Source organism: Galdieria sulphuraria (assembly GCF_000341285.1).
Source record: "Galdieria sulphuraria unplaced genomic scaffold scaf_25, whole genome shotgun sequence".
NCBI classification, from domain to species: domain Eukaryota; phylum Rhodophyta; class Bangiophyceae; order Galdieriales; family Galdieriaceae; genus Galdieria; species Galdieria sulphuraria.
This window is the reverse complement of record NW_005178450.1, coordinates 1-23,754: the sequence shown is the minus strand read 5'-3', so window position 1 is coordinate 23,754 and position 23,754 is coordinate 1. Positions and strand designations below refer to the sequence as shown.

Below are 23,754 nucleotides of genomic sequence, written 5' to 3'. Positions count from 1 at the left end.
TTTCAGAAAAGTCATTGTGAATTGAAAGAGGAATGGCAACCACGGAAAGTGGCAAAAAAGTTAGCTTTAAAATAGTTTTGACTTCAGACCCCCATTTACCCTATCGAATGTAAGTTAAAAACCTGTTCTAAAGAAATCTTATACATACCTTTGCAGTATTCAAGTTCCAGATAATGCACCATTCACAGCAGTTCTCAAGTTTGCTGCTGAAGAGTTTCGAGTACCTTCCACTACGAGTGCTATTATAACTAACGACGGGGTGGGAATCAATCCTCAACAAAGTGCAGGTACTTGGTAGTATTTGCACCAGAGTTATGGCTAATTGTTGTTCAGGAACAGTTTTTCTAAAGCACGGTGCCGAACTTCGATTGATTCCTCGTGATAGAGTGGGAGGATTATTAGTATCAATTTACAAATAGACAACCTTCGTTTATAATCACTAGTCCACTTGTTCCCACCAACGTTTTGATCACAACCTAAAAGTTACAAAAGGCTAATCTTCGTATTCTGAAGATGAAGCTTCCTCTTCTGAATCCGTAAAACTTTCACCATCCCGACGCAAATGTGCCGCTTGCAAAGCATTAACTGCAACCACACTAGTCGAAAAGCAAGTAAGCTTGTTGGAGTATCTTCCACTATTCCCAGAAAGAACAGTACCACCAGAACTAGTCGATATTCCCGAATGCATTTCCAGCCATTGTGCCTTTTCTTCCTCCGTTATTTCTTCTCCATGTTCTCCGTTCTCCGGATTCCATCCCATTGAACGAAGAAGAGACTCAAACTTGTCATAATCATCATTAGAGTTGTGTAGTTGCTTCTCTACTGTTTTCCAACTTGCAGTATTCTCTGAACTCTTCTCATTAGAATGAACTTCCTCATTATCCACAAAGCTTTCCACCTGGCTCAAATTATCTCCCTCGTTGTCTATAGATAACTGTTTCTTATTCTCAACAATATCTTCCGTTCTATTCCAATGACCTTGAAGAGAATCCTTCATATCTTCATAAACTGCATTGGCTGAATGACTACGGTTCATTTTGTTGGATTTCAAAACATTCCAAGACTTTTTCCGACTTTCGTTATCAACTTGGAGAACATGAACTGGCTTCTTATCTACAGAAGATTCCTGTTGCAAAGTGTAAGGACGCATTGTACCTGTATTTCCACCACTCTTCTCCAAAGTTTCTAAAGTATCTTTCTTTGATAGACGTGGCAGTGGAGACAAGGTTTGTTTTTTTCTCGGATAATTGGAGTTAGTAACAGTAGCAGACGATGAATGACTCGTCATAGAGGTTCCTAGTCTTCTTGGTATGTTTTTGGAGCTATTGGTTGCAGGAACCAGTCTACTATATAAAGTCTTTTCAACCTGTTCCATAGAATAGGCTTCCTTCAGCTCCTCTTTGTCTTCATTCTCCATATGAGACTCAGGTTTCGAAGTATGAGCTACTCCTGCAACAATTTCCGCTACAGTTGGTCCCATAACTCCTTGTCCTCTTTCTTGTGTTTCCTTAACAACTGTATGCTTTTCATTGTTTCTTTCTTCCGCCACCATTAAGTGTCCTTTTGAAGCACTTTTACCAGAATCCAATTGAGGAAAATTTCTATCAAAGTAAGAGTTGCTTTTCTTCCTAGTGACGGAAGGTAGGGTTTGAGAAAACGAATAAGGTAGAGACGCAAGTTTTGCTGCCAACTCCCCCTTTGAGTCATATTTGGGCTTGTTTGTATGACGAGCCTTATTATCCGAACCCATAAGGTTATTGGAATCCATATATAAATATGGTTTTAAGGTATATATATAAATATAAATATAAATATATATATATATATATATTATATAGCCACTCCCCAAGCAGCAATAGTGCGAGCTTTTCTACCCTCCTTTTTTTTGTACCCAAAATTCTAACAACTTGCGTTACATTCCATTTGTATCATTTCTGTTGTGTGGAGAGGTTTTACGTATGCAAGAAGATACACCTCAAGGAACGAGCACAACTTGGGAAGAAACAACTAGTCAGTCTTCTCAAGAGGACACAATTTCAGAAGCAGGTTTTGATAGCAGTTCTAGTTTTGACGACTTGGATGACGTTTTGGGACTGGAAAATCCCGACATTTTCCCCTTTTTACCTACTGAAGTTCCTTTGTTTGAAGATGTATGGCCTGTATTCGAAAGGTAGAAGATAATGGAAGAGCCTTTATTATGTGTTTGAAGATGCTTTTAATAGGCTTGAGCTTTTCCAAGAGTTGATACAATTCATAAAGAATGAAAGAGAAGCGTTGAAGAAACGTTTTCAATTACGACAAACATACTTGCACGAGAAAAGAAAAGTGAGAATGGAGTTTATTTATCTTTTAGTTGGATATTCATATCATATGGTAATCTAGTCAGCAAAGGAGAAATTGGAGTTCAAGTTTAAACAAGCGCAAGACAAGTTACGTATACGAAAGGAAAGAATTGGTCAGCAATTTCAGTCTGCCAGAGGTTCCTTGAAGCACCGCAGAGAAAAACTCAAAGAAAGCTTAAAGAAACAGCGAGAACGTTTTAAGGAGGCGTAAGTACTTGTATATTGTTCTTGTCTCTCTCTCTCAACTTGGTCACTCACTAGGTTGAGACAGCCTCTTTTTGTGAAGACTATCGACAAGTTTGCGTTTATTGTGGGAATTGCAAACCTGGTCGTGACCGAATATTTTCTCTTAAGAGCTCCACGAGCACTATGGAAATATTATTTATTGCTAATTGGACCTCTTATGATATTGAGGTGAGATAAACTATTTCAATTACAAGATAACTCATCAACTCGATGGAAATATAGATATTGGTTATATAGACGTGCAAAGTTTCATTATTTTATGTACGACTTTTGTTACTTTGCTCAAATTTTGCTCATCGTTTCTCTCTTATTTTATCCAACTAGTCAAGTTTTTCATCGCATCAATTTCGGTATTGCCAACGGTAGGTTAACTTGTGTCTGAGTGATACAAGATTAGTAATAATAATAATCATAATAACCAACCACACAAGGACCATTGGCTTGGGCAATCGTGTTGTGGAGAAATTCGTTGGTATTCCATTCACTGGATAAAATGACTTCCTTATTTATTCATTCCTTTCCGCCTTTGGTTACTTATTGTTTACGTTGGTATCCCGAAGCTTGCGAATGGAAGGAGACGACTCGTTTACATTTTCTTATACAGATGGTAGGAGCACCATTTGCTTTGTATTTGTTATGGCAACTTTTGTATTTGTTGAAGACGGAATGGTTTTCCAGAAAAAAGTTGAAACAGGATCCGGATTTGATGACTTCATTACGATATTTGACTAAAGAAAGAACTAGTCTGTCTTATCATATGATTAGTATGTTTGGGGAACAATATCAACTCGCCACTTTTGTGGGTCTTCAGTGTGTCTATACGCTGTTAACGTTATTCTTTTCTACGCTCTTATATAATCATCAATGGTTTCATGCGGTGTTTCTTGCTTGTATGGGTTTCGCATCGTTATGGAACGGTGCCAGTTATTATTTTGATATTTTTGCTAGACGTTATATGCAAGAAGTCTTTGCTAGAACAAAATCTGAAAGTTACAATGCTCAAAATACCTTGGAAAAGAAAAATGAGTAATATAGATAAAGCAATGAATGATGAGTGGATATAAGTATTTATGAAACAGTTGACTTCTTTTCCAGTTGAAATTATTTCTTAGCATGTCAAGTATGTGGAAATGATATATCTAAATGAGCATTGTTCAAGGAATCGTCTATAGTCCCATTCTCACCTCGTTCAGGAGTGGTTTGTCTATCATCTTGTTCCACTTTGCCACTAGTCTGTTGAAATAAAAGAGTTTGCATGGCGTTCTCTTGGTATATTTGATGATTTGCTGTATCTTGAAGTGCTGCAGTACTGAAAGAATCATTTGCAGTAATACCAGCGTCACTAACATTTTCTTCATTTCCAAAACTCTGATTCATATATTTCAATGATTGTTCAGTCAGCCGACGGTCATTTTCCAGCTCCAATAATTTCATTTGATGAGTAAGTCTCTTTATTTCAGCTTCAAGTTCTGCAGTTTTGGCTCTGGAAGTTTGCAACGCGTCCAATGATGCCAACTCATTCTCTCTCGAGTCAATCCATCTGCAAAACTTTAGGATCTAAGCATTGCTACAATAAGAAACCTTACCTTTTAATGATGTTCATGGTCAAAACCTTAGCATCCACTGACCACGATTCTAGTCCTTCTATCTTGGCAAAGATGGATTGCAGCTTCTGACCAGAGTCGCCAGAAAGCTTTTCCTCATCTGAAATTTCTCCATTTCGATACTCGATTTCGGCATCTAGATCATCGATACTCTCTTGTATAATAGCTACTTGTCTATTGTCATCTTCGTCGACGGAAGCATTTTCACGAGAAAATGATGAAAGCAATTCTGCAGTCGCTTCACGTTCGGCAATAGCTGCTTGTCTTTGTGCTTTATGTCGAAGAACATCTTCACGTTGTCGTCTCTGTCGAACAGCACGTAAAACTTCTCGATCTATTTCCATTTGCAACTTACGAAAACGGACGACGTCTGTATATGAGTTGGGTATGATTCGACATGAACGTAAAACCTGTTGAAAAGTAAATAGGCAAAGTAAACAACTGTTACTCGACACAAACCTGTTGCTGTCGAAGTATGATAGATTTTTGACGAGAACATTCTTCTTTCAAACGATTCAAGTCCTTGTCTGTAACTTCTTTGCATTTTTGAAGATTCTCAATGCGCTGCTCGTATTCCTTTCGAAGTGTTTGATAACGCTCTTCTTCCGCTGTTATTTGTTCCATTAGCTGTTCTTGTCTTTCACGCATTTCTTTTACTTCTTTCTCCAACATTTTTCGTTCTTGGTCACTAATCATTTTTCGTTCCTTTGCTTTGCGGAGCTTCCTTTGATGCCTTTCCAAATTTTCTACTTCAGTTCGAATGGAAGCTACTTTTAATGCATAATGCTTTTCAACATCTTCATCATCTCTTTGCTCTTCATTTTGATGGAGTCGTTCTTCAATACTTTTCAACTCAAGTTCTTGCTTACTTATTTTCTCGGCTAGTTGATTAGCGTAATCCTCCTGACTCTTCAACTTCTCAGATAGTTTCTTTTCGTTATGAACAAGCTTTCTAATTAACATTTCCTTGAGGCGGACATTCATTTGAAGACAGTGAACTTGTTGCTCCATCGAGGCTCGTTGACTTTGAAACTCACGCTCTCTTTCTTTAAAAGAATCTTCAAGGCTTCGTCGCTTCTGCTGAAAAACTGTGTTGGGATATACAGAATCGATAGTGAGTATGGGATCATCCTTTGCCGACAGATGAGTCAGTTGCGAAGACTGATTTGTATCATCGAGATCGGTTGCAACAAAGTTTTGACCTTCCTTCGGAGATGACAAAAAACTATCCGAGCAACTGGTATCCAATGACTCTTCCACGGATTTCGTCGATTTTCTTTTATTTAGGGAATCTCGCTTTTTCCGGGCCTCATAAAGATTTTCATTTTGAAGCAACAATACATCTCGTTCCAATTCTAAGGACTTGACCATATTTGTCAGTCTGTGTTTCTCGTCTATTAAGTCCTTGAAGGAAACTTGGACGTCCTCCGAAACTTCCGTCTGTACACCTCGTTCCTTCACGTTTGTGGCATTCACAACATGTGGATTTGAAACTTGCGAACTCATTAGCATAGAGTGATTCACGCGACCACTTTCTTGTTCAGCCAATTTTTGTTTCAACTCCTGAACTTGTTTTCTCAATTCTGCTATCTCTTTGAAAGCCGGATCATGGTTAATAACTGGACGATTTTCAATGTTTCTAGCTCGATGAGCATACTTTAGTGTATTCAAAGTTTCCTGAAACGAATCATCACTTGGACTTATACATGCTATCATGGCAGTTCTTGAGTTTCCACCAAGAGAATTTGTTAAAATCCTTGTGAGCTTTGATCTTCTATAAGGAACGTGAGACCCTTTCTTTTGTTGATCGCCTAAAACGCTTATCACTTCCATCAGAGCTAGAAGACTCACGTTGATGCTGATCCCCTCTTTCAATCTTGCACCTGAAGCATTCGTTCTTTTTGCTCTTTCAGAACCCGCGAGGTCCACGAGCTGAAACTGTGACGTGACCTTATCTTTAAGACCTTCTTGACCTCTTTCCGTCTTCGTGAAAATGATAGTGAAGATGGCGTGTGATCTTGAAGACTGTTGGTTCATGTCATGTGCTGCAGTTGCTCGATGTAGAGAGCCAGTTTCAATACAAGACATTGCCTCTTCGTAGGACTGGACAGGTTCTTCATGAATACCAGTAACGTAAACATTTCCAAGTTCATCTTCACGAATGCCAATCTTTTGATTACCACCAAACAGAACATTTCCATTTTCAGAACTTGAGTTGTAAAACTTCAACAGGTCATGAATATCTTCATTGTAGATTTCGATAAATGAGACGCGAATGGAGATATCATACAAGTCCATTTCCGCCTTTGCTCTGATGAATATATCATTTATCACTCTTGGAATCATGCCATGAGTTGTACTTATGGAACCTTTATACCAAGTTGTTCCCATTGTATATGTCTTTCCCGCTCCCGTTTGACCATATGCAAAAAGACAAGCATGGTATCCCTTAAATATGCCGTCCACCAACGGACTAACTACTTGCTCATAAATTTCACTCTGCGTTTTGTCAGGACCAAAGACAAAGTCAAAAGTAAAACTCTTATCCTTTCCTAAAACCACAGTGTCAGGTGGTTGTACCGTGACACAGGTTTTTCCGCAATTGCTTTTCTCCAACGAACTGAGAGGTCTTACACGTATGGCTACCCTGACTGAGCCGCTTTCTGAAAGGATTTCGTTGTTACTTTCTATTCCATTGCCTTGTTGTTTAACACGAGTATTTTCGGTGGGTGCAATTTGACTAGGAGGTGTTACTTTTTCTTGCCCTTCGCAAGGGTTTTCAGAAATTTTCGTTGAACTCTTCACTTCAAAAACTTTGAATAGCTGCCCTACTCCACCAAACTTCATTATACTATCCTCCAAACTTTAAGAAGACATCTCAACAGTTTCTAGTGCTGTTCTCATGAGAGCAACAAGGCTTTCGCCAAACGTTCAGTCGGAGAAAGGAAAATGGCGGAATTTGAAATCGACATTTTTCCTCTGACCGGGCTGATGAGTAGAAGGGTAAACTAGTCCTATCCTAAAACTCTTCCGACATTTCCACATTGCTCCAGTATAAATACATAGAAACTCTTGAAAGAATTTCTCAAAGAATCCACTTGGACTAAATATACAAACCAATGTTAGTTCATCATTCCATTTCACAGATAAAACTTTTTATTAGCGCCATGAAGAAATTTCATTCGAAATATTTACAAAAAGCTGATTGCTTATTGTCAAACAGGAACTGTAAGCATTGTCAAGAAAAAGTTGAAAGTAAATACTGTATGACTCGTTTGGAGAACCCTTCTAGAAAAAATATATGTTCTCTTAGAGTGACGACAAGGTTATCTCTAATCTGTGATACTGTTAAAGGGCTAGATACAAGACATAAATATCTGATAATTTTGTTTCAACAAAGAAACTTTCGTACCAGCTCCATAGAAAGATGATCGATGTTTTGACAAAAATTTTTAGAAATTTTGAAAATTTTTCAATTCAAGCATTTTGGTGGAGCGGACAGCACAGATTTGAGATGGCTCAACGCTGTACTGTAACTACTATCAACGATATGGTTGACTCTTTAGTAAAAAGTGCAAACGAAGACAAGGCAGAATATCATGAAAAACTATCGGTTTTGAGACAGTACGTCTTGAAGCACAATCTTCCTTCAAACACGAGTGAAGAAGACTTGGGCGAAAAAGGTTATTCTCTTCGTGCTACTGTTTGGAAGACTTTGATGGGAGTTGGTAAAATTGATGTAGGAGAATATGAAAGTCTAGTTCTTAAAGGTCCTTCAAGAGAGCACTTACGTATTCGAGAGGATGCTTTGCGAACTTTTCGTCATGGTAAGATTACTTTCGACAGTTGCTTCTAAGCTTATTTTATATTTCCAGATAGTGAGTTTCAAACGCGAGTACCTGAAGACAAGTTGGTTCGGGTATTAAGCGCTTTTGTTCACTGGAGTGAACGTACATCATTTCACTATCGAGGTGGAATGAATTGCCTTTGTGCACCCTTTTTATACGTTATGTCGGAACCAGAAGCTTTTTTCTGCTTCCGTACACTGATATCAAAATATGTTCCTCAGTATGCTAAATATGACAAAGCAATAGATGCATCTGGAGCCAATCTTGGTTGTAGAATTCTATCCAATTGTCTTCGACATATAGAGCCAGACCTATTTCATTATTTGGAAAGACACGGTCTTGCAGATGCTACACTTTATGCCTTTCCAGCAGTTTCAACTTTGGGAGCCAATGTGCCTCCTTTAGCTGAAATATTGCGTTTATGGGATGTTCAATTGGGGTTTGGAGCTCATATGAATATTTTGTTTACCTTGGCAAGGTTGTGCATTTCGAAAGATGAGGTGTGATGAATTTTCCAATTGTCTACTGTCTTTTTTGCATCTTGCTCAAGCTTCTTATAGATTATGGCTTCAACTAAGCCTATGCAAGTTGTCAATAGTTTAATAGGACCCAGGAGATATGAAAATGGTATTTGGCATTTGATTGTATAATAGATTGGCCAAACAATTGTTAATGCACTCATAGGTCAAGAAAATAATGCGGAAATTATCATTGCTAAAGCCATAGCTATAGCAAAGCAACTTCCCGAAGATTTTTATTGGCAACTTTGTGAACACACACAACATAGCATAAGCATGCCAAGAATTCCTGTTTAGAAAAATGTTGAAAGTTGTCACTTGTATAGAAACTATAAATGTATTTGGATATCTCTTCATTTCCTAAATTGTGAATTGTAAAAAGTGCAGCTTTGTTATGGCAACGAACCAGTCTGCACTAGACGCTGCGAAGACAGAAATGAACTTTTATGCGGATATGTTCAACAAGTAAGAAAGAGTTTGAAGGCTAAATGAATACTAAAGGCACTTTAGAATGGCGGACCAGTGCTTTAAAAAATGCATACCTAAGTACAACGAAGGAGACTTGAACACAGGTGAAATGGTTTGTGTCGATCGTTGCGTAGCCAAGTATTTTGAGGTAGTTTTCATCATCTTCAGTTAGCATCTATGTCTCTTATTCTATTTTTTCCAAGGTTACGCAGAAGGTTGGTGAAGTTCTCCAAGGTAGTATGCAAGGTGGTTTTCAGACTGGGGGTGGCAACCGGTAGTTGGTAAAAAGAGATCTTTCGTTTCTCAGTCACATAAATTTTGAATATCTTTGCCAACTTTTTTGTAAGCAAACAATTTTCTTTTGATGAACAACTTTTATCATATTGGTGAAAGTCTTATCCATCATCTACAGGAAAGAAGCTTAGCATGATTTTACATCCGAAAACGAGTTGTTATATAACTAGCTAGACCTTACATATACTGCTTCTATTCATATTCTTCTTCGAAGCTTTCAGAATCGTTACTGGAGGCCATAAGTTTTGACTTTTCCAGTTTCTCTCTAGTCAATTTTTGTGTTTCATCTTCCATTCTTCTAATATCCTCCACTGTAAGACCATACCACTCATCGATCCAACAAAACAGTTTACGGTGATACTTCATAAATGTGTTCCTTAAACCATAGTACTGACCCCACTGTTCTACCTTTGTTTGCAAACCCCACTTTTTAAACTGCAGCTTACAAACCTTGTAACAGCACATAACGGGTTCCGTATGTTCATACCAGTCTGGCGCCAAAGGTCCTCGTCCTGTTTTCTCTGAATGGAACTTTGTAGGATCTTCACCCTTGACAGCTTTTACCTCATCGCTGGCAATATTTAGAAACTCCACTTTTCTTTTACTAAGTTCTGCTTCCGTCAGACCCAAAGCATTGTCCATAGTTCCCTTATCTTGTACGTGTAAGGAATCAACTACTAACGAAAAAATGTCCCCCAGCCAAGGGTTACGGTACACAGTCTTACACCTCGGATAGGCGTTCCAAGAGTATTCATATATCTTCATTGCTTCTTCTGGTAAAAACATGCGAACAAACTTAGGCAAACGACTAAGAGTTGTCCATGTTTAACGCCTTTGTTCGTTGTGAAATATATTTGGAAACCTACCTCTTCAGGTGAAATATTTTCTCTGTGTACTGTCCTGGAGGCATTCCTTGATCGTTTTCTTCATAAGGCTCGTTTTTTACTATTTCGATGCCCTCGCCAGCCTTCCTTCCAGTTTCTTCCGTGGAAGCCTTTGCAACCATATACAGTTGAGCAATAAAGTACTAGGAAAAATATCACGAAAAGACAAACAAGATTCTGTCATATACAGTACCTCCTCTACACGTAGAGGCATCAACAAACGATATTCTTTTATCAACATAGTTTGTTATGTACCCAAGTGTCGACGTTTCCAACAATAATTTCTTTACAACGGGAAGGAGGGCCTTTTTAATTCATTTGCTATTGAGAATCTAATTGAATCCTCACAACAAAAGGAAAATTCAGACATGTCGTTTCTTCATTCTGTGAACAATAGGAAAGCTATAAACCTGGAAGATGAAGAAAACACTTCTCAAAAAGAGACAGCAAGGTAATATTGTCTGGACGCTGTAAAGTATTGGGTCACTCAGCTTGTCATCCAGATTGGGCACAGCGTTTGTTGACGGTTTGTTGCCGCGCGAAAGTGATTCCGCTGATTTGTCGCAGTCTAGCCACCCAGATAACTGGGTAGAAGCTCAAGATGACTTGGTTGTTGATGCTGGAAACAACTCGCCAGGCGATAGTGCTATCCCATTGAATACAAGTCAAGAAGTTGTTCACGAGGAAGTGGAAGCCTCACACTCATCCGGTGGAGGAGCTGCTCTCAGAGACATCGTACTTGGAATGTCTGATGGTCTTACAGTACCATTTGCACTTGCAGCTGGTATGGCAGGAGCGTTCGCCAGTTCCAAAATCATTGTGTTGGCTGTCTTGGCAGAACTCACTGCAGGAGGTATCAGCATGGGTCTTGGTGGGTACATGTCAGGTCGTACTGAAGTCATGCAATACTCTGCTGAGAGAAAACGAGAGGAATGGGAAGTTGTCAATTGTCCAGAAGCAGAAAAAGAAGAGATATACGATATCCTAAAAGAATACGGCCTGACAAGAGCGCATGTAAGGAGCATTTTGGAACATTTTGAGAAAAATCCAGTAAGGCGTCTTCAATTAATTGTGCATGGAAGTAAACTAACATATTTAGAATAAATGGGTTGACTTTATGATGAAATTTGAACTGGGATTGGAAGAACCGGACTTTTCAAGACCTTGGAAAAGTGCATTGTTTGTTGGTCTATCTTATATTGTGGGTGGTATTATTCCTTTAATACCTGTGAGTGTTTTGAGTCTCCATAGGATTATTTTTCTGGTAAAATTGACTCAGTATTGTGTTTAGTATTTTTTTATCGAGTCCTCCATTGCAGCGCTGAAAGTTAGTGTGATATTTACTCTTCTAGCACTCTTCATTTTTGGTTTTGCAAAGGTAAGAGTTTCTGAGAGAAGCAAGATATTTGAACTAGTGCTGAACCCCTTTTGTAAGGGTCATGTAGTATCACATAATAGATTGGCTTCCGCAATAGAGACTATGGTGATTGGTGCAGTTGCTGCTGCGAGTGCCTTTATTATTGCCAGATGGTTCGATAGCCTAACGCATGCTACTCAAAATTCGTAGTTTGAATCCTTTCGTACATAAGAAATAGTTATATGGAAATGTTCGCATAAAGGGATAATAGAGTAGACATTTGATATGCAATATGGAGAGTGTTTTTAGTCATTTTTCAATTGTACGACTGTGCATTTCATTTTACATGCTTATATTCTTTGATTGTTAATAACGACTCTGACATTGAACCAAATAACTGGCTCTTTCCTTTCTATTCATTTGCTTGGTTCTCGTTGAGAGCAGTTGTGAAAATGTAGCTCGCACATTCTGTAGAAATCGATTAGTAGGATAAACAGAGTAAAAAGATATTCAATGCATGACAAAGTGATCACTGTTGTCAACTTGACTATATTTTATATTTTGAGAAGACTTGCTTTATAAAATTTTGTTTATTTCCAAAATTATATCTGCCCTATTTTAATACGAATGACCTTTCTGAAAGGATAAATAGAATGACCTTGAACAGATGGTCCCTGTAAATTGACTTTGCCGCGATATGAATAACGTTATGGTTGGTTCCACATGAAGGCGAGACCTAGAAGACGTCGACACTTTTCCCTACTAACATGGTTGTTTGTTTTTCGAAAAAGTTTTGCTTTTTGGCTATTTTTAGCTTTCTTGTATGTCATGAATAGTAGTTTTTCAACAGAGCTACTTTCCTATTCTCGGAAAGGAGCCAATTTAGAAGACCCCCTGCTACAAAACCTCTCTGTTTTATGGTTGGGTCCTTTCAAGGTGACTAAAATTTTTTTGGATTGAGTTCCTACTAACTTTATAAACAGGCGGGTTCAGGTTATGGTCAAGAGTCACTAAACTTGTTGCTTTCGATTGCCGATAAACTTCCGCTTTTGAAAGCAGCATATTTTGGAGATAAAGTGTATAGTCGTACCTTGGACGCCTTTTCAAAGAGAGTCTTGGATTTTTTCGAGTCTTTGGAACCAACTTGTGAGGAGTTACCCAGTTATTACTGTGATAAGAGCGATATCATAGATATAAACTGTCCTTGTAACAGGACAGCCAAAGGTAAACTGTTTGATATCGTGGTCATTCACTCTGTTCCAGAGGGTTGGGTTCGGAAAATGTTAGATGTCGGTGCGTACAAAGTAGGAAGAACTGTCTTTGAGTCAGACTCAGTTCCTAAAAGCTGGATAGAACCTGTGAATAAGTTTGTTGATGAGTTGTGGGTACCGTCACAGTTTAATGTTCAAGGTTTTCAAAGTTCCGGGGTAAAGAAGCCTGTTATTGCTATTCCACAGTGTGTAGAGTTTCCAAATTGGAATATTGCTTCTCTACGACGTTCTATCAAATATCGATACGGTTGTCACAAGAATGACTTTATCTTTTTAAGTGTATTTGCTTGGAACGAAAGGAAAGGGTTGAAATATTTACTTGAAGCATACGGTTCTGAGTTTTCTTCGGAAGATGATGTTTGTTTGTTGCTCTTAACACGTTCTTACTCTGGAGCATCCAAGTTACCGGAGTTGAATCAAACAGTGGCAAACATGCTAAGGAAATATAGACGTTTGGACATTCCTAGTTTTCAGTTGGTTTCACAAATATCGGATGAAGAATTGCCAAAAGTATATGCTGCTTCCAATTCTTTTGTTTTAGCAACCAGAGGAGAAGGATGGGCTCGTCCTATCATGGAAGCGATTTTTTATGAACTTCCAGTGATAGCCACCAATTGGAGTGGACATACGGAGTATTTCGGAGAAGATACAGGCTTTCCAGTCAGAGTAGAACGTCTTGAAAAATATTCTGGAAAAGAGGCAGAAATGAAGCCTTATGTAGGACTACATTTGGCAGTTCCTTCCATTTCTGATTTGAGATTGAAAATGAGGCAAGTTATGTTAGATACGGACACTGTCCGCTCTAGAGTACAAAAAGCGAAACGAATGATTATGACTAGATACAATCCCGAAACCATTGGTGATCAAATATTGAGTCATTTTATTAGAATTAAAAAGTCGCTCTTGTCAGGTTCTGTTCAAAAGGACCACTAGATGTATGCAAGTATCATACTTTGAATCAATTTTATACAGGTTAATAAACTGGAATTTTACATACCTGTTTTCATGTGGCGTCAAAGTGCAATGAACTGCATTTCTTGATTTCGATGTACAGTTTAAAAATGAATAAATAATGGCCATTTTCTGTTACGAGATTGACAGATGTTTTCTTCTAGTCGACAAAGTGACTATGCTTTACCTCCTCGGACTTGGACTCGAAGCTGTAAGCAAATCTTTCCCACTGCATATGATCAGACCAATAGAAGTTGTCTCTCCGGTCTTCAGAGAATTCTTTCATGAGCACATGTGTTACGCCAACTTTGAAAGTGACTATTTTTGAACTAGAATTCGTAAAAAAATGCTCAACGCCATTCCAATCTTGCGACACCGTAATCACATCATGTATTTACGCAAGACAACTCCATGCATGTTTGTTTCCAACATTGCCTTTGTTAGGTCAACTATGACATCATCTCCTGAGATTACTTCTTTTGGTTGTGAGTACACAAGTTGAATGCCTATTCCGTCTCGTGGAATACTTTGCTGCTTCTTTGGTTGGAAAGAATAGCTCAATTGGTAGCTCTTTGGACCTTTGACGACAAGATTAAATTTTCTCTTAAATAATACAACATGTGGTGTTCGTAACCTTTTCTTTAGAAATTTTCATAGGCTTGCATTAAATAATTGTTATTTACAGTTGACTTTTGGAGTGTCTATAGAGTTTTTATATAGCATCCCTTATTGCAAAAGAAAACAAAAGGTAATTCTTATCATGCGTTTTTCATTCTTGACCTTAAGAAGGGCACGCAATGTTTCTAAGCCAGAAGAATAGAGAAAATTTGGAAGATTCTTTCGAAAGATACTTGAAAACCATCTTTCTTGAGCACTTTTAAAGTTATGTAACTAACATACACACACACACACACACATAGGCATGTAAGTACATACATATGCATTTACATATGTATAGATGAATATGAGCAACAATTTGATATTTGATTCAAGAGCTGGAAAATGGAAGATTTGATCTTGAAGCTCCTTGATTTCAGCTTTTCAACAGGCTATGAGAAGATATCAAAACGTGTAAAAATTATCATCATTGAATGGCGAGAGTATAGTAACCAAAATCGATAAATGTCCTTTAAGACTTTTAATGAAAAGCGAATGAGAATTTATTTGTGTGGAAACAGTGGTTTGAAATTCTGTTATATCATTCAAGAATGATGACAGAAATGAATTTTTAATAGTTTTAAAAACTATATCTTTATCCATGTTCCAAAAGAATTTCACAAAAGTAATTTTTTGAAACCCATCAGCTTGGGAGGACATTTGAAAGCTCTACTTAGCAAAGTGTTGAAAGCGAAAATTTCCTTTTCCTGTTATATTATCCGCCTACATGAATTTTTTATTTTTTATCGACAGGAAATATATAAATTCGCATGTCGTAAAATGATGAAGAACCCATAACATACAGTATTAAAAGTATTCTTTTAGAACTGCTAATGATTTTTGAAATCCAAATGGTAATTTGGACCTTCAATTTGTCTATGCAGCATTCACAAAAATTACATATTCCTTCCTTGAGGCCAAGACTGTTTTATAATCACAAAATAAAGTTGTCAATTCTGAAGATGTCTTTAGATTTACTTTTGAAGGCTATATTCAAATTCATTTGCCATTTACCATAATTGAATCAGTTGTATCTTCCAACAGACAAGTTCCCCAATTGTTTGCTTTGTATTCTTTATTTATACTCTCCCTGTTGTTGAATATCTAACACTCATCTCCTTCCTCTTATAACACAACAGTAAATGGTAGATCCTAAGACTTTATATTGTCTATTTCTAAGCAAGGATTTGAAAATTTGATGCATTATGACATTTTAAGCAAATTCTGATTGCAGATTCTAACTTTGCAAGATATGCCTATATTTAGAAAACTTGCTCGACTCTACATCTGAACTATTAAACGATGAGTAAACTGAACAATGAACTCCCCAGATTCCGAAAGAATTCACGAAAAGAAAGCTCCACCTTGTTTTTTTAGAGATCTGAGTTCAACGATGGGCTTGATTCAGTGTCTTACACATATATTTGAAAATGCTTCAGTATAAACAGCCATTCATCAATATTGTGATTTTCTTTGGATCAACTTCAATTCTTGAGAGAAGAATGCACAGGTTGTAGTTTTTAAAACCGTTCCCCGAAATATTCTTCCCGTAGTTTTGGTGGATTTCCAACCATTTGTCACTCCGGCACGTGAAACGATTAAGAGCTCAAGTTTCTAATGATGAGTGTCTTAGTCCCTTGTAAATATCTCTTGTACAACGAAAGATATTCAAAGATATTCGACTATCGTATAAAATGCACACACCAATAACCAATGAAGCGATCAAACTCTTCTTGCATAATATATTCCGCAACACGACATGAAACATTATGTTCTGAAAAGGTCAAGCGAGTTTCTAAACTATCGTTTACACATAATAACCAAATATCACCATCACGAATAAAACTTATATAACGACCATCAGGACTCCATTTTGGATCTAAATATCCTTCCTATTGTTCATAAAGCTTCAAAAATGGGACTCAAAGATATAAAACTACTTAGTACCGATGCTTGATAGGAGTTGAAGAGTTGAAAAGCTTCATCCAATGAAGAAGAAGAACTGGGATTGCTATAAGAGAAAACATCCAAATGTGTGCCTTGTGGTAATAATAAGCGTTGAGTAGAGGGATGAAATAAATAACAACATAATCCTTCGAACTAAATAGCGACACTAAGCTCTTCCAAATTATTCCAATAAATTACTTACTGAACGTCGCTGTCTTTCTTTTAAAAGTTCCTCTTCTTTTGAAACTTCTTTGGCATTCTTTATTTTTGAGTCTTCTTCTGAGAGTTGCTGTTTCAAGGAACTTTGTAAACTTTGAGAAAGAGGTTTCCATTCCAAGTCTGCGACACTAGATGGACTAATATTATCCTTAGATAAAGCAACATAATATAAATGGCTAGTAGGACAGTCTATTTCAATACTTGCGTCAATCTACAAAGGTGAGGTGAACAAACAACTCTACAGATAACAAAATCACTACAACTCACACCAAGAAAGAGCAAGAACCGATTGTCCAAGAAAGCAAAGTTTCTCGGAATATTCGCACCATTTTGAGCTTTACGGCACCTTGTAAAGTGACTAAGTTTCGGCCTATTTTCAATAATGAGTGTATTTTAACATACTTGACAAGATCTTTCCAAGTTTGCACACGTTCCATTTGAAATTCCACTTTGAATAAAATTATGTAATGATTGACTTTTGGTTGCTTTGTTTCGTTTTTTTGGTTTTCCAATGTTGTTTGGTTAGTGGTTTCACATATTCAAAAGCTTGTCGTTGGATAGTACCTTTTAATGATACTGTATCTTACTGGAAGAGTACTGGAACTGGAAAAACAATTGAATCCACTATTCAGAATTCGCTCTTCTCGGTGGAAAAAGCAAAACTTTGTGAACAGCACAGCCTTGAAAAATTGGCAGAATGTCTATTTGAGGACCCTGATATCGTATTCTGGACTCGATTTCTATCCGGAGTTCAACTTGAAAAGTTTTATTTGCTGTTGACTGATTGGTTTGAGAAGAACAGTCAGTGTCCTAAACTTTTTGTCATTCATGTTCAACACGGTTTGGGTAATAGACTTCGTGCTCTTGCTTCTGCTCTTGCTTACGTAGAGCTGATACCTCACATACCTATCCTTATTTGGGAGTGTGATCACCATATGGGAGCAAAGTGGGAAGATTTGTTCGAAGATTTATCCAATGTAGTGATATCACCTGTAGAAGATGAAAGTCTTTTGAAGAATCCATTTGGTAATTTCTTTGTAATTGATTATATGAAGGTGACTACCAGGCAAAGATATCCATTGCCTTTGGAGTACACCATCTCACAGCACATTTACTGGAAAAGTGCTTATTTATTACATGTTGTTGGTTACCAGTCAGCGCAGATAATCCGTCGCTTTCATTATTTGGTAAAGTCGCAGTTCTCTAAACTGATTCCTATTCAGCCATTGAAACAAGTCATTTTGGAAAACTGCCCAAGAGAACCCTTTATAGGTTTCCATATTCGACAACGTTTGCTTCATGAAGAGAAATTCGTTACGAAGAATCCTCAATTGGAGTATGGTTATTTTTCAGCTCGTATAATAGACAAATATAGAAGTAAGAATAGAGTAGCTTACTTTTGTACTACGGCATCAACGTTGCTTTCGTTATATCCTTCCATCTCTATTTATACCGCAGCAGACTCATATCTTTCGTATGAGCAATTGTTTCATTGTGTACAGAACAAGATTGCAGTGGATCATCGAAGATTATTGCCACTTTCTATCTCTACTTGTGAAAATAGAAGCAGACTGTGTATTCAAAAGGCTTTAGTTGATTTGTATTGTCTTTCTCAATCTAACTTGTTGTTTGGGAGTTTGTGGAGCTCCTTTACGGAAGTTGCGCATTGGTTGAACTCGAATGATCAGTCTCTTGTTTACTTGCACACAAATTTATTTTTTAGGAATGGAAGTTTTAGGAATGAAACTGAATTTCTCATGAATGTCGAAGAGAAATTGACATTCATTTTGTCGTGAGTTTGTGCAATACAGATGAAATGGAATATTCTATTCACAACACTAACTACATAAATGGTGCCATGAAACGACCTTGTAAGATATTGAGATATTCTATTCCTAGGTCTTACTTGAAAAGCAATATTTGATTGACTTGTTGCAAGAGTTTATCGACAGTGCGGTATGAGTAGTCGTTGGAACAGAACAGAAAAATGTGTTATAACAATCTCATTGACAACTCAAACAAGCCATATCACTTTTTTTGTATGATGAATGGACAGAGAATAATATGTCCACAAAGAATTATTCATTTCGAAAATGATTAAGCCATTGCTGTGATTCTTTACATTTGTTAGTAAGTAACTTCTAACGGACTTAAGTCTATCTCATGAAAATTTAAAAATGATCAAATAGCACACTCTTCAAGGCACAACTAATTGAGTTTCAAAGTGAAAGGTATTCTTTTTCATCGATTATCAGGAACAGTTGTAGATGACTTGGTCATCCTATGTAGCAAATAATAGGTCAATGATATAAATCCATTTTATCACTCCCAATTCCTCAAACATTCGCAGTATTGTAAAGACTAGATATTTGTCAGAGTCCCAATGTAATGGTATCATTCAAAAGATTTTTTAAAGTCTTTCAATTTTTGTCTCATGGAGATTCATTTTCTTTCTGTCTCTCACGAAGAGTTGAAGACTTGAAACTCTCTGGTTTTTTCTGTCTGCTCATCTGCAATCCATTTCTAAATCTCTGTTGCACCGTATATATTCTTTGGTGAACATAAAAAAATGCAACAGACAAAAAGCCTTAGAATTCAACGTTGTAGTTGTAACTGTAAGCAATAATAGCTCATTGTTCTTCATAGTTAAAAACTCATAAAAGCTGCAGGATTTCAAGAACTTGAAAACAGCGTTGCAACCAAAAAAAGGAAATTCGCAACAGCCTTTGGGAAAACTTCTATGGGACTCTCACCTGATCTATGAAGCAATGTCAAACTATTTAAAGGCACAGTTTCTTTTGGATGAGGACTAAAGAGTGGCCAAAACTCTTGGATTCGACATTGAATCAACGAGTTTCTTCTCTTCTAGCAATTCTAGTCTTCAATCTTGAAGCTTCCATTTCGCTGAACTAGTCCTCCAACCTGCTGCTTAACTTTCAAAGGAGCAACATAAGCGAATATCGAGTGCCTCTAAAAATTTGCAGCTTTATAGACACATTGCAAACAAGTCTTCGAAACTTTGCGACTTTAAGAGTGCTACCGAAAGTCTCTTATCCTCCATTCTACTTGAGCAATGCCACATTCCCTTGGGTCATAAAGTTACGGCTCCAACCTCAGCATGTGTTCATCTTTTGGCAAAATTGTGTTTATTCTACAAGTTGGAAACGTCTCGGAATCCAATCAGTATGCGTATTATGTAATATAAATGATAACAAAGCTTTGACTTTGTCACACAAATATGCATAATGAAAAAAATTACCTCTGCTCTGTTGAAACTCTTTGCAATCCGAACAAAATTTTCACAATATCTTCCTCCCTTATTTCTGCATGCATTAAGTCTTCGAAAGTGATATATTTTAGAGCAGAAGCAGGAAGACGCGGGAGCTTTGAAACATATTCACGAACTCGATTGTTATCAAAGCCCACTCGATGAAGAAAAACATTCCAATCAAATGGCGAAGACAAAGAACTCGATGCTGCAACACTTTGTTCGCCTCGTGCATCTCCTCCTTCCACTTGCATAGCAGTTTGAAGCTCTTCCATTTGCATCCTATTCTCCTCATTTGTTCTCGGTCTTATATTTCGAGTTACTCTTGAAGTAACATTTGATTGCTCCAAAGGCGAAACATATTCATTGGACATCGACTCAAAGACAGTTTTACACCATACTGAAAAGTTTTTAGAAAACTCTCCTCGGTTTGCTTCCCCAATTTTCCTCAATGTTTCGACATTATCTCTTCCCAAATATATTTCAAGGTTCCTTTGAGAAACAATTACCAATTGCAGACATGATCGACTACTTTCATTCAAAGTTGATCCCGAAGAATGTTGAGTCACAAAACGACTTGCATCTTCAACAATATTATGTTCTTCGGTAGAGAAACCTACAGATTGATCATAACTAGTACATACTACCACAAACTGAAAACGAAGTTGAACAGATGAAAAAGATTCGTCATTCAAAACGGAAACAACTCCTGGGAAAAATTGTTCTGCTTCCCTATTAATAACATTTCTCGACAAGTTACTTTTGTGATAAAATTTGAATGAAAATCCAACAACATAACGTGTTTGTCCATTATGGAATACAACATATGCATCAGGACCATTCGAATTGCCCTCTTTTGGAACAAAAATACCACAATGTTGTAAATAATCTCTATAATGACCAGAAAATGAACGAGAGACATTTCTCAAGATGGGTATATCATAAGATTTTGTTGATTCCATAGAATACGAAACATTGTCCTGTTCAATAAAAGAACCCTGGAAAATTCCTGGAATAGCAGAATGTACAATAGGCGAGGAATTAGAATGAAGAAAAGTTAATAAGCGAAAACGAAAGATCTTCATAAATACAAATTCAAAGAAGACTCCTTTTGCTGTTGAAGTGTCGGGAATATAACTAAACGGAGATAAAGGAAAAAGTTCAGTAGCTTCACGGAAAAAGTTATAGTTGCTATGAGCTCGCAATATAAATTCACAACAACCAATCTTGAACTTAGCGCCCGAATCAATCCCGTCAGTTTCACAAATTTCAGAATAAAACCCAAAAGTTGCAACCAAGTCCATCAAATAAGTTCTCGTTCCACATAGAGTAATTGCAAATCCGATTGGGAAAATCGTTCCGAGTTGATAATTCAAAAGGACAAATTGATATCGAAGAAGGGTTGCGGAATCTAGTATCTCTGGAATAATAAAGGTTCCTGACTCATTTAGTATATCTTCAAAGACACCATCTAATAAAAGTTCCATATTGTCATCGTTGATAGCAGGTTGAGATAAGTTTGCAAGTTTCCCTACTAGGGCTAGTAAAGTATTCTTTACAATCAACGGAATACCCCCTGTCTTCTTCTTCAACAATTCTACGAATCGATATCGTAAATCATCGGAGGGCAATAAACAGTCCTTCAAGGACTTTCCATCATAAGTTGCCAGCTCAATATATTCGTTAATATCATGGAGATTAAACGGATTCAACCGCAACATATGGAGACTCACTCTACTGGAGCGAGCATCAGACAGGCGGGCTGAGATTTCGGCAGTTCGCCCAGCAATATACAGGATAACTTTTCCTGTATTAAGCAACTCATATACAGTTCGAAAAAATTTGCGATACGGGATATAACCAGGATCGGACTCGACGAACTGTTTCATGGTAAGTTCACTATAGTATGCGGTGAGGTCACTTAGGTGGCTAAGTTCGTCTATCATCAAAAATAAATATTGTTTCTGAAACTGTTCGAGAAGATACTGGACAAATAAAGAAACACTAGGTTGCTTCATCGCTGCGTCCGTGAATTCTACAATTTCTCGGGCACTCATACCATTACACTCGGCTGTAGCCATAGCTATGTTATACATCAAAGCCTTTCGAAAACTTGGAAAAGGAGCATGAGAAAAGCTCTCTCCTAGTTTAAAGCAAACTGACAAAGTTTTTTCCGCAAAGTGTTTCCAAGAAAAAATCTTCAAATCAACTTTTCCCGATGAGCTCTTGTTGAAAACCTCTGTCTTCGTCTGCTCTTCTTCTTCGTCGGCGAATTTTTTTAAAAACTTTAAAAAATTTTCACCAACACAACTCTTGCCCGCCCCAAAAATGTGAGGGGAGAAACAAGCTGCAGGACGTGGAGTATTCAAGTCTCCCCCAAATCGAGGAAACTGGTAGTAATAAGTTCGAAGAATAGAATAAACATCTTCTTTTCTATCTATCAACGGTTCGTTCAAACTCATTTTACACGCCGCCGCCAATCCGAAATCAATTCACAACTAATGAATAAATCAATGACCGAAAAGCTTTCAAAGGAGATGGAAGAGAGTGTATGTTTTATTGTTCGAGCGATTGCTTTATTTGGTTATTGGTAGAACTGATCTCTTTGACACTTCTAGACTCACAATGACAATAGAGAGAAAGCCGGAATATTTTCTTGCTTGTCGTAATTAGAAACTTTCTTTTACTATAGACAGGAAATAGGTTTCTATGAGTTTTTGTGGTGAATTAGATTGATGGGTACTCTTTCTATGGCTTGTATACTGTAAGAGAGTTTTTCTACTATCTTCCACACCATCCTATAACTCCTATATACATGTCTCATAAGATACAAGCTTTTTGTAAGTTACAGACGAAATACAGTGGGAAACAGAGAATTGCATTGAATGGGAAGTCTGTTCGTGTGGAACTGGTCGTAGCACAGTTTATAAATACAAAAGTATCTAAAGGAGTTTGGAGAAGAGTATTATGTAGATTGTCATACTGGCTTATCATTAAATACAAGCCATTATTGATGTAATAGCTACACAAGTTGTCTATTCTTTGTTCGACTTTTACCAAGTTGTGAATATGTCTTATATAAGGACATCAATTAAGGCTTCAAATATAGTCACTATAAACCTTCATTTTCCACATATCGATGCTGAAAAAAGAGTAAAAGATTGAGCCAAAAAATTATTTTGCTAAAGAAGAAGCCTTGTGTACTTGAGTCAAGGTCGAGTAGTGTACTAAATTGAAAGCTTCAGCAATTCTCCAACTGAAAGCCACTCCATATTGAAGAACTTTTACCCAACGTGACTCTTATGTTGACTGAAAGACGTTGTAGTTCCTAAGTTACCGGTCAAGTGATTGTTGTGGAATGACAATACTTCAAGATTGGATATGGTTTCCTTTGACTAATTAGAAACAATTCTGTTCCACTCTCAAAGTTGTCCTTTGCAATGCAATATAAATAGAACTCCTATGTAAATAGTAATTTTCTGAAATAGAAAGTTTTTATCTCAGTGTCCAAATGGTTAGAGTCACTTAAGATGTCTCTTTTACTATTAATAGTCAAACGAAATTTTTTATATCGAATATCATCTTTGCAACCGGGTTACTTTCCCTATCTAAGAGTCGGTGAGTTTTCAGTCTAATTCACTAAAACAGAGTTTGAATATATAGTGTTGTTAGTACTTTTGAGATAGAGTTTGAATTGCAAACTAAAATACTTTTTTTAGTATTTGTTCTTATCTTTGCTATATTTTCTCTTGGTTCCAATACGTTTCATATTTGTGGGAGCCATTTATATGAATTCCAAGGCTAGAAATGCAGTTTGAAAAAAACACATAAAAACGAAAGGAATCTAAACTTTTATCGAATTTCAACAAGCTAAACAACG

At 37.1% G+C, this 23,754-nt stretch overlaps 13 protein-coding genes across 14 annotated transcripts; 7 read left to right on the top strand and 6 right to left on the bottom strand.

Moving 5' to 3' along the window:
* Window positions 1-4: 4 nt before the first annotated feature.
* Gasu_31790 (ubiquitin-fold modifier 1) lies at window positions 5-449 on the top strand. Its single transcript, XM_005705812.1, has 3 exons — window positions 5-109; window positions 157-287; window positions 334-449. The coding sequence occupies exons 1-3, from the start codon at window positions 33-35 to the stop codon at window positions 417-419; spliced, it is 294 nt and encodes a 97-aa protein (XP_005705869.1). The 5' UTR covers window positions 5-32; the 3' UTR covers window positions 420-449.
* Window positions 450-453: 4 nt separating this feature from the next.
* Window positions 454-1,774, bottom strand: Gasu_31780 (uncharacterized protein). Its single transcript, XM_005705811.1, has one exon. It carries the CDS (start codon window positions 1,766-1,768, stop codon window positions 494-496), a length of 1,275 nt encoding a protein of 424 aa, XP_005705868.1. The 5' UTR covers window positions 1,769-1,774; the 3' UTR covers window positions 454-493.
* Window positions 1,775-1,854: 80 nt separating this feature from the next.
* Window positions 1,855-3,639, top strand: Gasu_31770 (uncharacterized protein). The gene is made up of 6 exons (XM_005705810.1): window positions 1,855-2,170; window positions 2,223-2,325; window positions 2,383-2,549; window positions 2,604-2,756; window positions 2,811-2,950; window positions 3,020-3,639. The coding sequence occupies exons 1-6, from the start codon at window positions 1,959-1,961 to the stop codon at window positions 3,616-3,618; spliced, it is 1,374 nt and encodes a 457-aa protein (XP_005705867.1). The 5' UTR covers window positions 1,855-1,958; the 3' UTR covers window positions 3,619-3,639.
* A 1-nt stretch (window position 3,640) lies between these two features.
* Window positions 3,641-7,054, bottom strand: Gasu_31760 (kinesin family member). The gene is made up of 3 exons (XM_005705809.1): window positions 4,652-7,054; window positions 4,175-4,602; window positions 3,641-4,128 (listed from the first exon to the last, which is right to left on the bottom strand). Exons 1-3 carry the CDS (start codon window positions 7,037-7,039, stop codon window positions 3,705-3,707), a joined length of 3,240 nt encoding a protein of 1,079 aa, XP_005705866.1. The 5' UTR covers window positions 7,040-7,054; the 3' UTR covers window positions 3,641-3,704.
* A 590-nt stretch (window positions 7,055-7,644) lies between these two features.
* On the top strand, window positions 7,645-8,909 carry Gasu_31750 (cell cycle arrest protein BUB2). Its single transcript, XM_005705808.1, has 4 exons — window positions 7,645-8,019; window positions 8,068-8,540; window positions 8,601-8,667; window positions 8,725-8,909. Exons 1-4 carry the CDS (start codon window positions 7,707-7,709, stop codon window positions 8,853-8,855), a joined length of 984 nt encoding a protein of 327 aa, XP_005705865.1. The 5' UTR covers window positions 7,645-7,706; the 3' UTR covers window positions 8,856-8,909.
* Window positions 8,910-8,914: 5 nt separating this feature from the next.
* Window positions 8,915-9,379, top strand: Gasu_31740 (mitochondrial protein translocase, MPT family). Its single transcript, XM_005705807.1, has 3 exons — window positions 8,915-9,023; window positions 9,069-9,174; window positions 9,230-9,379. Exons 1-3 carry the CDS (start codon window positions 8,953-8,955, stop codon window positions 9,302-9,304), a joined length of 252 nt encoding a protein of 83 aa, XP_005705864.1. The 5' UTR covers window positions 8,915-8,952; the 3' UTR covers window positions 9,305-9,379.
* A 6-nt stretch (window positions 9,380-9,385) lies between these two features.
* Window positions 9,386-10,494, bottom strand: Gasu_31730 (phosphatidylinositol transfer protein). The gene is made up of 3 exons (XM_005705806.1): window positions 10,398-10,494; window positions 10,187-10,347; window positions 9,386-10,128 (listed from the first exon to the last, which is right to left on the bottom strand). Exons 1-3 carry the CDS (start codon window positions 10,443-10,445, stop codon window positions 9,513-9,515), a joined length of 825 nt encoding a protein of 274 aa, XP_005705863.1. The 5' UTR covers window positions 10,446-10,494; the 3' UTR covers window positions 9,386-9,512.
* Window positions 10,495-10,504: 10 nt separating this feature from the next.
* Window positions 10,505-12,159, top strand: Gasu_31720 (vacuolar iron transporter 1). Of its 2 annotated transcripts, none has more exons than XM_005705804.1 (5): window positions 10,505-10,655; window positions 10,708-11,254; window positions 11,304-11,432; window positions 11,496-11,582; window positions 11,640-12,159. In XM_005705804.1, exons 1-5 carry the CDS (start codon window positions 10,573-10,575, stop codon window positions 11,769-11,771), a joined length of 978 nt encoding a protein of 325 aa, XP_005705861.1. In that variant the 5' UTR covers window positions 10,505-10,572; the 3' UTR covers window positions 11,772-12,159. The 2 variants fall into 2 exon arrangements, with proteins under 2 accessions (XP_005705861.1, XP_005705862.1); XM_005705805.1 differs by having other exon boundaries at window positions 10,696-11,254.
* Window positions 12,160-12,274: 115 nt separating this feature from the next.
* Gasu_31710 (glycosyl transferase family 1) lies at window positions 12,275-13,828 on the top strand. Its single transcript, XM_005705803.1, has 2 exons — window positions 12,275-12,497; window positions 12,545-13,828. The coding sequence occupies exons 1-2, from the start codon at window positions 12,285-12,287 to the stop codon at window positions 13,763-13,765; spliced, it is 1,434 nt and encodes a 477-aa protein (XP_005705860.1). The 5' UTR covers window positions 12,275-12,284; the 3' UTR covers window positions 13,766-13,828.
* Window positions 13,829-15,499: 1,671 nt separating this feature from the next.
* On the bottom strand, window positions 15,500-17,054 carry Gasu_31700 (dipeptidyl-peptidase). The gene is made up of 5 exons (XM_005705802.1): window positions 17,009-17,054; window positions 16,874-16,952; window positions 16,590-16,817; window positions 16,388-16,540; window positions 15,500-16,332 (listed from the first exon to the last, which is right to left on the bottom strand). The coding sequence occupies exons 1-5, from the start codon at window positions 17,041-17,043 to the stop codon at window positions 16,123-16,125; spliced, it is 705 nt and encodes a 234-aa protein (XP_005705859.1). The 5' UTR covers window positions 17,044-17,054; the 3' UTR covers window positions 15,500-16,122.
* Window positions 17,055-17,064: 10 nt separating this feature from the next.
* Window positions 17,065-18,599, top strand: Gasu_31690 (glycosyltransferase). The gene has a single exon (XM_005705801.1). It carries the CDS (start codon window positions 17,074-17,076, stop codon window positions 18,400-18,402), a length of 1,329 nt encoding a protein of 442 aa, XP_005705858.1. The 5' UTR covers window positions 17,065-17,073; the 3' UTR covers window positions 18,403-18,599.
* Window positions 18,600-18,613: 14 nt separating this feature from the next.
* On the bottom strand, window positions 18,614-19,724 carry Gasu_31680 (uncharacterized protein). The gene is made up of 3 exons (XM_005705800.1): window positions 19,601-19,724; window positions 19,529-19,539; window positions 18,614-19,471 (listed from the first exon to the last, which is right to left on the bottom strand). The coding sequence occupies exons 1-3, from the start codon at window positions 19,686-19,688 to the stop codon at window positions 19,280-19,282; spliced, it is 291 nt and encodes a 96-aa protein (XP_005705857.1). The 5' UTR covers window positions 19,689-19,724; the 3' UTR covers window positions 18,614-19,279.
* Window positions 19,725-19,736: 12 nt separating this feature from the next.
* Window positions 19,737-22,354, bottom strand: Gasu_31670 (archaeal ATPase). The gene has a single exon (XM_005705799.1). It carries the CDS (start codon window positions 22,334-22,336, stop codon window positions 19,862-19,864), a length of 2,475 nt encoding a protein of 824 aa, XP_005705856.1. The 5' UTR covers window positions 22,337-22,354; the 3' UTR covers window positions 19,737-19,861.
* Between the last annotated feature and the right edge of the window lie 1,400 nt (window positions 22,355-23,754).